Below are 15,045 nucleotides of genomic sequence, written 5' to 3'. Positions count from 1 at the left end.
ATTTAATCAAAAATATAAATAAAAAAAAATAGTTAGGTTGGTTTTGTGGAGAGAGAGATTAAATAAAACTCGGCGATTTCTGTCTATTTCATTCCTAGCTAATCACTAAAGTAGACGAGAGGATGAGATTATGCAAATAACTTATGTACGGGTTAATGTATAACACTTGGAAAACGCAAGAGTCCAAATTTATAATGACATAGATCTTGGGCTAACATGGCACAACTTTTCTTCGACATATTTTAGGCACAACCTCAACCAACCCACTAAAGCATGAGACCTACATGACCTTGTCTAAGTCTAGCTCTAAGTTGACTCTTTAGACCTCCTGCCCATGTCTCACACTTCCAACAAAATAATTTAGCAGATTAGAAAATATACACAACCAAACGAGATAATAGCAAATCTAGCTAACCTTCAAACCAGCTAAACAACCAGATATCTTGTCAAAGAGGGGATAAATAAAAAAGAATATTTAAACGTGCAATCAGATTACGTAGTTCTTGATCAAGCAAACTTCAACACCCTTTAAGACAAAGTTGGGTTCTAATTTCATCACCATCCTTGAGCTGCTGCTCCTCTACTGTATTGGTCTCTGAAATCCGGCGACCAAGACGAATGCAATAAAGCTGTAAGTTTGTACGGATCGACTGATTCGACTCTGGCCAGTGGCGGATCCAGGATTTTCGAGATAGTGTGTCACCATCAATTATTGATCATTTGTGAAAGTACAATTTGTCACATCCCATCATCGTCCACCGACCGCATAAAATATCAAAATATAGTCAAAGCTTGAATAATGAACAAAAAAAATACATAAAAAGTTCATTTCATAAAGTAATTCAAATTCATATTACAACTAAAAAAGTACTAATTTTATTACAATTGCTCTCGACGAGTTTTCATATTTTGATAACGATGTACAATATCATCCATGCTAACATTGTAAAACAAATCTCTTTCTAGATAAGTAATCAAACAATCATTCAACATTTGATCTCCCATGCTATTACGCAATTTATCTTTTACTTGCGTCATTCCAGAAAATACTCTTTCTACACTTGCCGTTGCAACGGGAAGAATCAACACTAACTTCAAAAGTAAGTAGACTCGATCATGAGTTTCAAACTTTCCCGTCTCAACAAGTTTCGTAGAAAGTTCACTTAGACTTTTCAAATTCCAAAATCTCTCATCATTTCGAACATCAACAATGAAATTTTCAAGTGAATGTTCAAAAAATAATAACTCAGAGCTTGAAAATTCATCGGGATAAAATTTGGCAAGTTGAACTAACTTTCTTTTGTCAAAAGAATGAAACCGATTTGCAGGATTAAAGCAAGACATACACACAAGTAATTCCTTACTTACCTCGGGAAATCGATTTTCAAGTTCTTGTAATTGAAGATCAATGACACTTAGGAAGACTTCAACTCTAAAATGATGAAGATTAGTCACTTGTGGACCTTTACCTCTATACATTCTTCTCCCAGGAACAATATACTGCCCCTCCATGTTTGGAACCTCAATGTCATATTTAGCCATAAAAGAAGTGACTTTTTCCATATGTTAATCCCATCCTTCATCTCTTAACTTTTGCAAATTAGTCTTGGTTACATCAACCATGACCATTGCATTGACAATATCTTGATCATGTTTTTGCAATGCCACATTCAACGCATTTGTAATTCCAAATATATCAACCATCAAGTGTGCCACAAACACAAAATCAAATGACATCAACAAGTGTGTAATAGATTGTGCTTTATTTGAATCAAGTGTATCAGATACTTCTGCAATGGAATCAAGTGACAAAAGTATTGAAGGATATAAATCAAGCACATTCAAAATGGTTTTAAAATGAGATCCCCAACGAGTATCACAAGGTCTACATAAGCCACGTTCTTGATTTAAACCAGTTCCCAATTCAATTTCACCCAAGGACAATGCTTCTACAACCCCTTGACGTTGTTTTTCTCGAAGAAATTGTCTCCTCTTAGGTGAACCTCCCACAAAGTTCAAGAGAGGTGCAAGTACATCAATAAAAAGCCAACCACAATCTGAGTTTTTCTTAGCAAGAGCAACTTGTGTCAATTGAAGTTGGTGAGCAAAGCAATGAACAAAGTATGCTTGAGAACATTCATTCAAAATTAGAGTTTTAAGGCCATTGATTGAACCTTGCATATTACTTGCCCCATCATAACCCTGACCTCGAACTTGAGAGAAAGTTAAAGAGTGTTCCATGAGTAATGACTCAATAGCAGCTTTTAGAGTCAAAGAACTAGTATTAGGAACATGCACAATACCAAGAAAACGCTCACACACTTCCCCCTTTTTATTAACAAATCTCAAGCAAAGTGCCATTTGTTCCTTATCGGAAACATCGGCAGATTCATCAGCAAGAATAGCAAAAAATCCACCATCAAGTTCTTCCAATATTGCTTTAGTTGTTTCTTTTGCACAAGCATTGATTATATCTTTTTGGATACTTGGAGAAGTAAGTTGACAATTACCGGGGGCCATTTTAAAAACAACTTTGGAATACTCAAGATCATGGTTTGAAAGAAGAGTTAATAATGAAAGAAAGTTACCTCTAGACAATGAACTTTCCTTTTCATCATGACCACGAAAAGGCAACCCTTGGAACAATAGCCATCTGATGGTTTCAATTGAAGCTTCCAATCTCTTACGATAGGCACTCATGGTTTCCGCCGTTTGTTTTGATAAAGCGGTGGCAATGCTACTCATTTGATGCACGAATAAATTCATAGCAATCACAGCATTATTGTGAGCACTCTTGTGTCCACCAACATGCTTTACAATTGTGTTTCTTCTATTCCAATATCTGAAACCTCCATTAACAAAAGCATCGACTCCTGCTGTGTTACTATCCTCCATTAACGAGTATTTGGTTCACTTTCTTGGGAATTTTGTTCATTTTCTTGTAGTGGAGGATTTGGTTCACGTTCTTGAGAAGGTAAATCATTTTGTGGAGGAGGAGGATTTAGATTAGGCACTTTTTTAGTAAAAAAACTTGAAATGTCTCGAGTTGTTTTTCTTTTCATTCTGAAATTGAAGTTAAAGGGTGAATGAGATAAATCAATCTAAATGTTTGACTTATCCAAATTTCCCACAATGATAACCAACAAGAAAACTACTTTACACCACGATAAAGATGTATAAGCATAACATTTCTATTAATCCAACTATCACAAAAATAGCATATAATAAAAAACAGAATCAATGAACATTGTAAGAAATTTCATACAAACAACTACCACCCATTTTCGTTAACCTTTCTTTTATAAAGTCAAATTATTATTAATCCATCATACTCTCTAATTACTTTTTTTCTACCAACAAATCAACATCAACAAGTTATAAAACATGACTAAATCAACTAGTGTAAAGGGTTTGTCACAGGTAAAGTTGGCCTCTTTGAGTCTTTGATAACCAATTTTGCCCAATTTCACAGCCACCCCCTCCCCTTGACCCCTTCCCTGCACCACCACCGAAACCAGTAAGGCAGACAGTGAGACAGGCAGTAAGCCAGTAAACCACCCTAATTCCCTAAAATAGCACAATTTACACAAATACACAATAGTTATAGGCTTATAGAACTACAATTAAATACACGGTTAACAAAAATAAATATACAAATACAAGTACGATTAACCCCCATTTCAATTTCTACTTCCATTAACAAAAAATTCGTACACCATTTGTCAAATTGTCAAGAGTAAAGAGTTCAAGATCTAACCTGGCTGTAGGCAGTAGGCTGCTTCAATGAAGGAGCGAAGCTCAGCGTGAGGCGTGACTCAGAGCCTCTGAAAGAGTGAAAGTACGAAGCCCCTTCAATGGAGAATTTCGACCCTGCAATTATCAACTCATTTATCAACCCACAATTATCAAAATTCGAATGATTGACTCAATTATCAACCCACAATTACCAAAATTTGAAGAACCCTAAATAATTACAGAAAAAGAACTTAAACAAGATCTAACCTTTGACTCCTTTGAGATTGCTTCGGTGGAGAAGAAAAAGCTCAAACGCCCCTTCAATGGAGTTTTTGCGAGTAGCCGACTAGCCGAGTATGCTTGAATGCTTGAAGCTTCAATTCTTCAATGGAGCCATGGAGGAGAGAGTAGAGAGAGAGAGAGGGGATTAGGGGAAGCGTGGCTGTGTTGTAAGGGAATTAGGGGTTCTGGGTCTTTGGCCTTTGGGAGTGGAAAGATGCGTGAGTGAGTGTAATTGTTTTTTTTTTTTTTTTTTTTTTTTTTCAAAATTAATAGTGTGTCACCGGACCCACTATGACACTAAGTGGGTCCGCCCCTGACTCTGGCCCTTCCGGTGATAATTTATCAAACATCTGACTCAAACGAGTGTTTTGAGTGACTCTGAACTGCGTCATTCTGCCCGTAATACATTTCACTTTCAGTGTAAGATGTGAGGGTATTATACTCAAGGAAGAACCTGAAAGAAGAGGGGAGATTCAAGTAAAGTATCAAACACCAAACTTCTAAGAGTTGAGAACCTGGAATTAGAACCTTCTAAGAGTCAAAGTCTTAGAAGGTTCCAAGAGTTAAAATCAAACAATAAACTTCTAAGATTCAAGTAAACTAAAGTATCAAACAATCAAGTAATCAACCACTTAAAAACGGCTAACCCAATCAGTTTCAGCTTTTGATGTTCACCAAATACAGCCATAATCTTCTGATTTATTAGCATTAAATAAAGTAACCCAAATCCTATACTGAAGCATTACAAATAGAGAATAACATTTTACTTTAATAATTTTTGTCTAGCATCAGAAAACTCCAAAATGAGAGCTAATTTAGGATGTAGAAAGCTCTCTTTCAAAGGAAGTCAAATAATTTTACCTAATATGGATTGTATTTAGGATCCTAATCTGAATGTAAAATAATAATTTTGAACTAGATTGAGTTAAACCAGAGTTGAACTTACTCATTGTTTTGAAATTAAAGCAATCAATGTCACCATCTTCTATCTTTAGTTCGTTAGCTGTATGATTCTGAGTCAACTTTAATTCACGGTGAACAAAGCATAGAGAGCCTTGTTCTTGAGATCCACTGTTAGGAAAACACTGCATAAGCTGAGGCAGTATAGCTGTAGAGCGTTTCACTCTAAGAATCGTGTCTTTCTCTTTGTGCATGCGAATGATTAGAGTTACATAAGGCACAGCTTCAAACCCCGAACTACCTTAAACACATTGATCAAAAGAAGGAAAATGTGAGTAAATCAAAAGATATGATATGAAAGAACTGTGGAGATTGAAGATACATCAACGACAATTCTACTGGAGAACATAGTTATAATATGTCATTTAAAATAGAATCATACATACCGATGTGATATTATCTTCAGATTTTTATACCATACTATAATTACTAATTTCTCACCTGGTGCATAAACTTCAAACATGTATTACAGTATATAGAAATGGCAAGCTAGTTTTTTTTTTTTTTTCTTCTGCTGATTCGAACAACAACACAAAAGACAAGTATCACCAAATTTGTGAATATAGTACAAATCCACCAGCATCAAGTTATCAGCACTAGATTAAGAACTAAATACAGCAAATAAATATTTAGTGATATGTTCTGCTCTTCCCAAGGCAGCTGGGTGTAGGATAATAGTAACAGGGAAATAGAATATGGAATAAGTCTATCCAATCACTATGTTGATGACAAAAATTATTGTACAAGTAATGCTTGATAAAAAGCATTTTGGGATCAACAAATTCACCATTAAATATGGCGTAGTTAAAAATTGATGGATTAAATAAAACCATGTATGATCATGCTAGAGTTGCTTACCCCTCTTGTTAGTACTTACTCTGATATCTAAACGGAAACAGCTGGAACACTTGGTGTGAGGTACTAAGTTAAAATGAACTTTTAACTTCTCAAAGGTAGAAGAAGGTTAGAGTCTAAATTTTTCTCTGGCTACTAAGGAGCCGTATTTCCCAAATTTGGATTTCTTGGCTAAAGAAAATGCTTTTCGAAACCATGTCACAGATGACTCTTTCTCTTTTACTGGTGTTTTTACATAGCATAAGGCTGGAGCACTACAATAGCTACTAGCACTCTCAATAATAAAAAGTAAATAAGGAAGAATAGTGACAAGTAATGAATTGCTTAGTTTAAAACAGCAGCAGGATACTTATTTCATCAGTAAGTCATACTCCGTAAATGATAAATCAGAATTCATCCTCTATACATTTCAGTAAAAACTTTACTTTTCTGTCTTTCAAAAGCATAATTAGGCACAGGATAGCAGCACAAATGATAAATAAGGTTGCATGTTTCCAATTTTCCTCCTAATCCCAAGTTGTAGGATTTACTTAATTGAAAGGAAAAGGTAAAATGTTCTTCAATTCCCTCAATCTACATTCAATATTTATACAAAGGAAAGTTGGTACCTCACTCTCCCTTTCCCTATCGAACCCTAACCAAAATTCAAATACAGAAAACTAGTTAACTAGGTACCTCACACCCCCTTCCCCCACCCTTCTCGAATCTTAAACCTCATATAGTATCCAAAAAAGTGAAATCGGTCACTCACTCTTCCATCCCTTCTCACCAAATTATTGTATCCAAAAACAATGTTGGCAATATGATCACTTTCCTTATCTTCAGTCTCCCCTCATCCTTACAGATAATTGCACTGATCAACTACTCTAACCCCTAGATTTTCCCTTTCAAACACTCCATATTCACAAACAACAGTCTAACCCCGAGAAGTAAACACACTATCAAATCAATATAATCTGTCAGATATAAACAATCAATAAAAAGTAAAACTTTCATATTATATTATAACCAAAAATAAATAAATCAATTTCCAAGAGTGAGGAGCAAACCACGATTAGGAAAGGCAAAAATGACATCATCATGAAGCATTCCAAGTTGATGGGGAGTATCCGTTTCCCTTAACTTTGCACCATTCAACTCGAATTGGGTTGTTTGATAATCCAAACCCAATTTCTGACAATACTCAATCATCAACCATCGAAATGGAATGCCAATCTCAATGTTAAAGATAACCCCTTCTTCTCTTTCACTTTCCGAATTCGACCATTTAACCACCTTCACTTTTACATTCTTAGTTTCATCTTTGGCATCTGCTGAAACTTCCCCATTAACTTCATCCGAAGTAATGTCAATTGGTACATCTGGGTTGTATCTCCGTTTCATTGTTGCCATGCCAATTTCCTATTACATTATTCGGCAAGTCTTACACGATTAATTGCACTTACTAATATATGCATATATATAATTCATAGTTTCATATTTATATTATTATAAGATCTTGAACATGTATAACTCACAATCACATTAATCAATAAGTAATTAAACTAACACATGATCCAACTCTTGAATAGATTATTAAAATAACATAAGGAGAACAAGGGTTAGTGGTTCATTTGCACAACAGTAAATCATTTACTCCCTCCATTTCTAAATTACGTTCCTCTTTCTAGCATTTATTCCTCACATAATAGAGAGAAAGAGGAATGTAATTTAGGGACGGAGGAGATAAGAGATGAGAGAAGAGAGAGAGAGATCCTCCCGTGCCACCCCATCAAACCCCTTCCCGCCGGACCCCCCGCACCCACCTCCTCCTCCAGATAAGCCCAATCAAACTCCGCCTACCATCCCCATCACCCCCTTGTTAGGGGCAGAATAGTCTTTTCATATTTGTTTGTTATAACTAACTTTCTGTTTCAGTTGTTAATAGTTAGTTAGCTGGGTATAATCGATTAGCAAGCTATATAAGTTAATCTTGTTCTTTCTATTTCAATGAATCATATATTGAAACAGAAATCTCCTTTCTCTCTCTACTTTTCTCTCTCTTTCCTCTGTTTTCTAGTAGTCAACATAGTTGACATATCGTAGGATTATCATCCTACATCAGTGGTATCAGAGCTAAGTTCCACCATTTTTGTGCACTTTCAGAGCTTATTATTCATGAACATAAGCTGTTTGATAAAAGGTCTGAGTGAAGTTTTGTTCCAATCTTGAACGATTTCAAGAAATCTGGCACCAATTTCTAAGGCAGTTCAATCCAAATTTGCTAAAATGGAGGAGCAAGTGAAGCAGCTGGAGAAGAAAATCGAAGAACAAGCCAGCAATATGCAGGCATTGATGCAGATGGTGCGGGAACTCAAGGAGGGTGGAGGAAGCAATATGGATTCTCAAAGGAATAGCAATGGAGGTACTCTTAATCGACCTCAAGGTATGGTTCCTAAAATCCAGTTCCCCACATTTGATGGATCTAATCCAAGAATTTGGATCAAGAAATGTAGTAGATATTTTAGTTTGTGCAAGATTGCTAATGAAGTTAGGGTGGATTTAGCTTCTCTATACATGATTGATAAAGCTGAGAGTTGGGTGTCTAGCTACTTGTCTGTTAGAAAGAATGTCGATTGGGATGATTTTATAATTGATGTCACTCCTAGATTCAAGGATGGGAAGGGTATAAATGTTGTTGAACAATTCAATAAGTTGCAACAAGATGATAATCTTGAAGATTATATTGATAAGTTTGAGGATTTGAGGTCAGTTTTGCTGCAAAATGGTCATTGTTTATCTGAGGAGTACATTCTTGAATGTTTTGTGGGTGGTTTGAAGTTTGCCATTAAACCATTTGTGAGAGCCTTTAACCCTTCTTCAATAACTGAAGCTGTTGGGTATGCAAGATTACAGGAAGAACAGTTAGTTGCTTATTCTTCCAAACCTGCAGCAAAGCCTTTTCAAAATTACCAAAACACCAAACAGTACACACCAAACACATATAAACCTCCCCTGTTACCTACACCACATACTAAACCAACTTCACAAGTCCTAACCAAATTTCAACCTAGACCCTTTAAACACATTCCAGCTGATGTAAGGGCAGAAAAAATAGCAAAAGGGCTTTGCTACTATTGTGATCAGAAGTATGACAGAGTTCACAAATGCAGTTTTACAGAAACACAGCTGTTTACTGTTGAATTCCAAGTGATATTGAAGTGCAGGAGTATTCTGATGAATGTGATGAAGACAGTTTGATTTGTGACAGTGAGCCTAGAATTTCTATGAATGCTTTGTCAGGTAATCAGAGTTTTCATACTATGAGAGTAGTTGGTATGATGAATGGGAAGCCCTTACATATTGTGATTGATTCTGGAAGTACTCATAACTTCCTGGATTTGACTTTAGCTACCAAGTTGGGCTGTCAAGTGGAGAAAATTAGTCCTCAATCAGTTACAGTGGCTGATGGGAACCACATTGCTTGTCAGCATAAGTGTTCCAAATTTGAATGGGTGATGAATAAGAGAAACTTTGAGGCAGAAGTTATGCTTATTTCTTTGGGAGGTTGTGACATGGTGTTGGGAGTTCAATGGCTGAGTACTTTGGGACAGATTAATTGGGATTTTAAAAAAATTGCTTATGCGGTTTGATTTGGATGGAGAGGTGTTTTCTTTGAAAGGGATTCCACCTAAGAAAGTACAGGTAGTTGATGGAAAACCTGATGCTAAGGTATTAGCTAATGCAGCTCATTTGTGTTTGTTACAAGTGGTGGATATGGATATAGGTTCTTTGGAATCTGAATGTATTCTGTCTTCAAATGAGCTTGACTGTAGTTCAGTTTCTGAGTTACAAGATCTTAAGGATCAATTCAGTGATATTTTTGCTGATCCTGCAGAGCTGCCACCCCTTAGAGGTGTCTTTGACCATAAGATTCCTCTAGTTCCTAATGCTAGTCTTGTCAATATAAGGCCTTATAGATATCCATTAAAACAAAGAGATGTGATTGAGCAACTTATTCAAGAAATGGTTGATAGAGGGATAGTTCAAAATAGCTCAAGTCCTTTTGCTTCACCTGTGGTGTTGGTGGGTAAGAAAGATGGAACATGGGTGCTATGTGTGGACTACAGGGAGCTAAACAAGAGAACTGTCAAGGATAAATTTCCAATTCCAGTTGTGGAATAATTGATTGATGAGCTTGCTGGTGCAAAAGTGTTCACTAAACTGGATTTAAGGCCTAGTTATCATCAACTTAGGGTGCATCCAGATGATATATACAAAACTGCATTCAAAACAAATATTGGGCATTTTGAATTTCTGGTTATTCCCTTTGGGCTGACTAATGCTCCTACATCTTTCCAGAACTGGATGAATCAGGTTTTTAAACCATTGTTGAGGAAATGTGTGTTGATATTTTTTGATGATATACTAGTTTATAGCAGCAGTTGAGTGACCATTGGGAGCATTTGTCTGAAGTTTTTAGTTTAATGAGACAACATAAAATGTTTGCAAAAGAAAGCAAGTGTTCTTTTGCAATGGAAAAGGTTGAATACCTGGGTCATTTTATTTCTGCAAAAGGAGTAGAGACAGATCCTAAGAAAATTGAGGTTGTTTCTAAATGGCCAGTACCCAAGTCAGTTAAAGAATTGAGAACTTTTTTGGGGTTATCTGGTTATTATAGAAAGTTTGTGAAGAATTATGCTGTGATCTGCAGGCCCTTAAATGAGTTACTTAAAAAGGGTTCTTTCTCTTGGAATTCTTTAGCTCAACAAGCCTTTGAAAGTCTGAAATTGGCATTAGTTTCTTCTCCTGTGTTAGCAGTTCCTGATTTTACAAAACAATTTATAGTTGAGACAGATGCTTCTCAGTTGGGTATTGGTGCTGTTTTGGTTCAGGAAGGGCATCCCTTGGCTTATATTAGCAAAACTTTGGGGCCAAAGGGTCAGAAATTGTCAGTATATGAGAAAGAGCTGCTGGCTATTGTTTTTGCAGTGCAAAAGTGGGAACAATATTTAACTGATAATCATTTTTTGATCAAAACTGATCAGAAGAGTCTTAAATGGCTTTTAGAACAGAAGATTTCTACACCATTTCAGCAGTTTTGGTTATCCAAGCTGATGGGATTCGATTATGAAATGCAGTATAGGAGGGGTCAGGAAAATTTAGCAGCAGATGCTCTATCGAGGAAGCAAGGGTCTGTTATGATTTTGATGGCTATTTCAGTAATCTCTACTGATCTTGTCTCTCAGATCAAGTCAAGTTATCATTTGGATTTTAACTTGATTGAAATAATTGAGGAATTACAGGATGTGACTGTTTTTGCTGGGTTTTCACTAAAAAATGGATTATTGAGGAAGAAAAACAGAATAGTTGTGGGGCCAGATGAACAGCGAGCTGAGACTGAAATTGATTAACTGGCAACATTCTTCTCCTGAAGGTGGTCACTCTGGCAGGGAATTAACTGTTAAAAGGTTGAAATGTTTGTTTCACTGGAAGGGTATGACAAATCATGTTAGACAGTTCATAAGAAGTTGTCAAGTTAGCTTCTAAATATGATAATGCTGCTAGCCCAGGGTTGTTACAACCTTTTCCAATTCTAGAGGAAGTTTGGTATGATATTTCCATGGATTTTATTACAGGTTTGCCTAAATCTGTAGGGAAAACAGTGATATTTGTGGTGGTTGATAGACTTAGTAAATATGCTCATTTTATAGCTTTATCACACCCTTTTACTGCTGTTCAAGTGGCATAGGCTTATCTTGATAATGTGTTCAAGTTACATGGTTGGCCAAGGAGTATAGTTAGTGATAGAGATTCTGTCTTCTTGAGCAATTTCTGGAAGGGATTATTTTCTCTTTATGGGACAGAATTTTTGTTATCTTCTGCTTATCACCCTCAAACAGATGGGCAGACAGAAGTGGTTAACAGGTGTTTGGAGACTTATTTGAGGTGTATGTGTGGAGAAAATTCCAAGTAGTGGAGCTTGTGGTTACCTTAGCTGAGTGGTGGTACAATACTCATTTCCACACTTCTATTCAGTTAACTCCTTATGAGGTTGTATATAATCAGCCACCTCCTTTACATTTGCCATATTTGGCTGGAGAATCAGTCAATGAGGTTGTTGACAGGAGCTTGTTAAAAATGGAAGCTATGATTGATACTCTCAAGTTTCATCTAAGAAGGGCTCAATCTAGAATGAAGTCTCAGACTGATAAGCACAGGACAGACAGGGAATTTTCAGTTGGAGAATGGGTTTGGCTGAAGCTGCAGGATTATAGACAGCAGACTGTAGTTAGGAGAAGTAACCAGAAATTGGCTTATAAGTATTTTGGTCCTTTTCAAGTTGCTGCTAAGGTGGGGAAATTTGCATACAAACTGTCTCTGCCAAATGATGCTCAAGTGCATGATGTTTTTCATGTCTCACAGTTGAAGAAATTTCATGGCACTTTGCCTATAGCTGCACATATTCCATCCTGGTTTCAAGGGCTACATGATTCTGTGTTCCCTAAACCTGCTGCTATTTTGGCTACAAGGATGGTGAAGCATCAAAATCAAGCTGTCATTCAATATTTGGTACATTGGGATGGTTTTCCTGATCATGAAGCTACTTGGGAGTTATCCATTGAATTTGAACAAAGATACCCAGATTTTGTGTTGCCTGAGTATTGAGGACAAGCCTCTTCTTGATGGGGGAAAGTATGTTAGGGGTAGAATAGTCTTTTCATATTTGTTTGTTATAACTAACTTTCTGTTTCAGTTGTTAATAGTTAGTTAGCTGGGTATAATCGATTAGAAAGCTATATAAGCTAATCTTGTTCTTTCTATTTCAATGAATCATATATTGAAACAGAAATCTCCTTTCTCTCTCTCTCTCTAGTTTCTCTCTTCTTTTCTCTCTCTTTCCTCTGTTTTCTAGTAGTCAACATAGTTGACATATCGTAGTATTATCATCCTACATCACCCCTCCATCCTGACCAACTTGGTCCAGCTGATGTGTCTATTTTATATAGTATTTTACCCCCGTCCCTTGGTCATAATTAGTAGTGTTTTTGGCTCTTTAGAGCCACTTTTATTACTAATTGGTGTTTTCTAGTGTCTTCGTAGATTTGGTTGACTTTTGCAGGGATTTATGCTTTTGGAGTATTTTCCCGGGATATTTTAGAGCAACTACGGAAGCTAGAAGGACGCAACCACTTTTGGAGCCCAGGATCGGTGAGAGTCGGTGATTAAGGGCTCGGTAATTGGGATCCCGAGGCGTTTGGACCAAGTATTCGAGACCCAAGAGGAAACCCAAATTGGGCCGAGAAATCTAGCCCAATCGAAGTCCAAGCCTCAAGAGGAGCAAAGACCCGATCGGGCAACCTCTAGCCCGATCGGCGCGGCAAACCATAGGGCTGCATGCTAAGGCGCGCCCGATCGTGCGAGCATCTAGCACGATCGGGCGATGCTTCTTGGGAAGAACGCGAAGAAAAAGGCGCGCCCGATCGGGTGCGCGTTTCTGGAAGACCTGATTTAGTTTAGTTTTAATTCTTGTTTTAGGAAACGTTTAAATACGATTTTGTACGGAATTATTAGACTACCTTCTTTCTTAGACTTTCTCTCTCTACTTAGGATCTTTTTTCTCTCTTAACTCTTCTCTCTCTCTTAACTCTTCTCTCAACTTTTGTTCTTGATTATTCCCATTAATACAGATTAGTTTGGTAACGATTTTTCTTCTCTTAATCTTGTTTCCTTTCATCATGACTTATTTTATTGCTTTGATTTGCTTAGTTTTTAATATGTGTGAGTAGTTTTATTTCTAGGGTTTATGTGGATCCATAAATAATATGAAGGGGTAATTTATTGTTGTTAATTATCAATGCTAGATTAATTTCCTATTGATTGATTTAATGCTCTGTGACTAGATTTGCGCAGATCTTTTATGCATGAGTTTAACAATATTGATTCGAGATTCGACAGATGAGAATTGATGTTTAGGGGTCTAGTTTCAATAGGCAGGTTAATTTATAAATGGTTAAGTCGAGATTCGAGAGATGAGATTTAATACCGGTAGATTAATTCTGTGATTGTAATACGTAGCGAAAGCCCTTTACAATCTGGTTAATTGATGCATTGATGATTGACTATTATTGATTATTGGTATTGCATGATAATTTCTTATTGAATTGTTTTAACGTTTTACAATTGCGGCTTGTAAAAGTATAGCAATATTAAATTGATGAATCGAGCAGATGTTAATTTGATATTAAAGGCTATTTTCAATAAGAACTTAGATCTAGTAAATTGCGAGAGCCTGTTAGATCTATGTTGATTAATAAATTGCGAGAGCCTGTTAATCGTGTTATTTATGCAATGTCAATGATTGATTACTATGTTTTACCCTGGAGTATTATTTATTGGTGAACCTATGCCCTAGATCCTTTTATATATTGTTTACTCCCTATTCCTATTCTTTGTAGTTTGGTTTCATACTCAAATATAAATATTGGTTACTTAGATAATTTAGATTATAATAATTAATTAGGAGTAAAAAGACTTGTTTCCCTGTGGAGATCGACCCTACTTCCCTATCTACTTTAGTTAGAGGATTTAGGTATTTACTTTTGATTAGGGGATACGACTTTACCCTGTCACCAGCCAAACAAATCTTTCCTCCAATCACTGACCCCCCACTCCGCTACTGAAAATCTACCCCCGTCCCTAATAGCTGCGATTGCATCCCCTCCTTCACCCCCTGCTACCTTTGACCCTTCTTCCCATCTTTCCCTAACCATAAACCCTTCTGACACACCCAAACTAGTATCACCTTGGATCAATTCAGTAACCTTCAAAGTTGTAGGGAAATCCCTTTCCTTTGACTACCTGAAACAAAAAATCATTCCTTTATGGAAACTTCCAGAATCGATAAAAATTAACACTTTGGGAAAGGGCTTCTATAACATCAACACCCCTTCTCCACAAGAGCAACAGCGCATTCTCGGTGGTGGTCCTTGGTTTATTGGCAAACTATTGGTTCATGTACAACCGTGGACCCCGGGCTTTCGAGCTTCGGAAGCCAGAATCACAACCGCCCCTGTTTGGATAGCCCTACCGGAATTGCCGATTGAATTCCATAACCAGGACATTTTACGGCAGATAGGAAACAAGGTTGGCTCCTTTATCAAGTCAGATCCATACCCTCTATTCTCCAACAAGTTCCTAGTTGCGAGGATTATGGTTCTGGTAGATCTGTCG

At 36.7% G+C, this 15,045-nt stretch overlaps 2 protein-coding genes across 2 annotated transcripts; one reads left to right on the top strand and one right to left on the bottom strand.

The window, feature by feature from the left end:
- Nucleotides 1-1,566: 1,566 nt before the first annotated feature.
- LOC110730019 (zinc finger MYM-type protein 1-like) lies at nucleotides 1,567-2,895 on the bottom strand. The gene has a single exon (XM_021909801.1). The coding sequence runs from the start codon at nucleotides 2,893-2,895 to the stop codon at nucleotides 1,567-1,569; it is 1,329 nt and encodes a 442-aa protein (XP_021765493.1).
- A 5,205-nt stretch (nucleotides 2,896-8,100) lies between these two features.
- LOC110730018 lies at nucleotides 8,101-9,996 on the top strand. Its single transcript, XM_021909800.1, has 3 exons — nucleotides 8,101-8,910; nucleotides 9,039-9,411; nucleotides 9,494-9,996. Exons 1-3 carry the CDS (start codon nucleotides 8,101-8,103, stop codon nucleotides 9,994-9,996), a joined length of 1,686 nt encoding a protein of 561 aa, XP_021765492.1.
- The last annotated feature ends 5,049 nt before the right edge of the window (nucleotides 9,997-15,045 follow it).

Source organism: Chenopodium quinoa, unplaced genomic scaffold (genome assembly GCF_001683475.1).
Source record: "Chenopodium quinoa cultivar QQ74 unplaced genomic scaffold, ASM168347v1, whole genome shotgun sequence".
Lineage (NCBI taxonomy): Eukaryota > Viridiplantae > Streptophyta > Magnoliopsida > Caryophyllales > Amaranthaceae > Chenopodium > Chenopodium quinoa.
The sequence above is the reverse complement of the archived record's forward strand: the minus strand, read 5'-3'. Positions and strand labels throughout refer to the sequence as shown.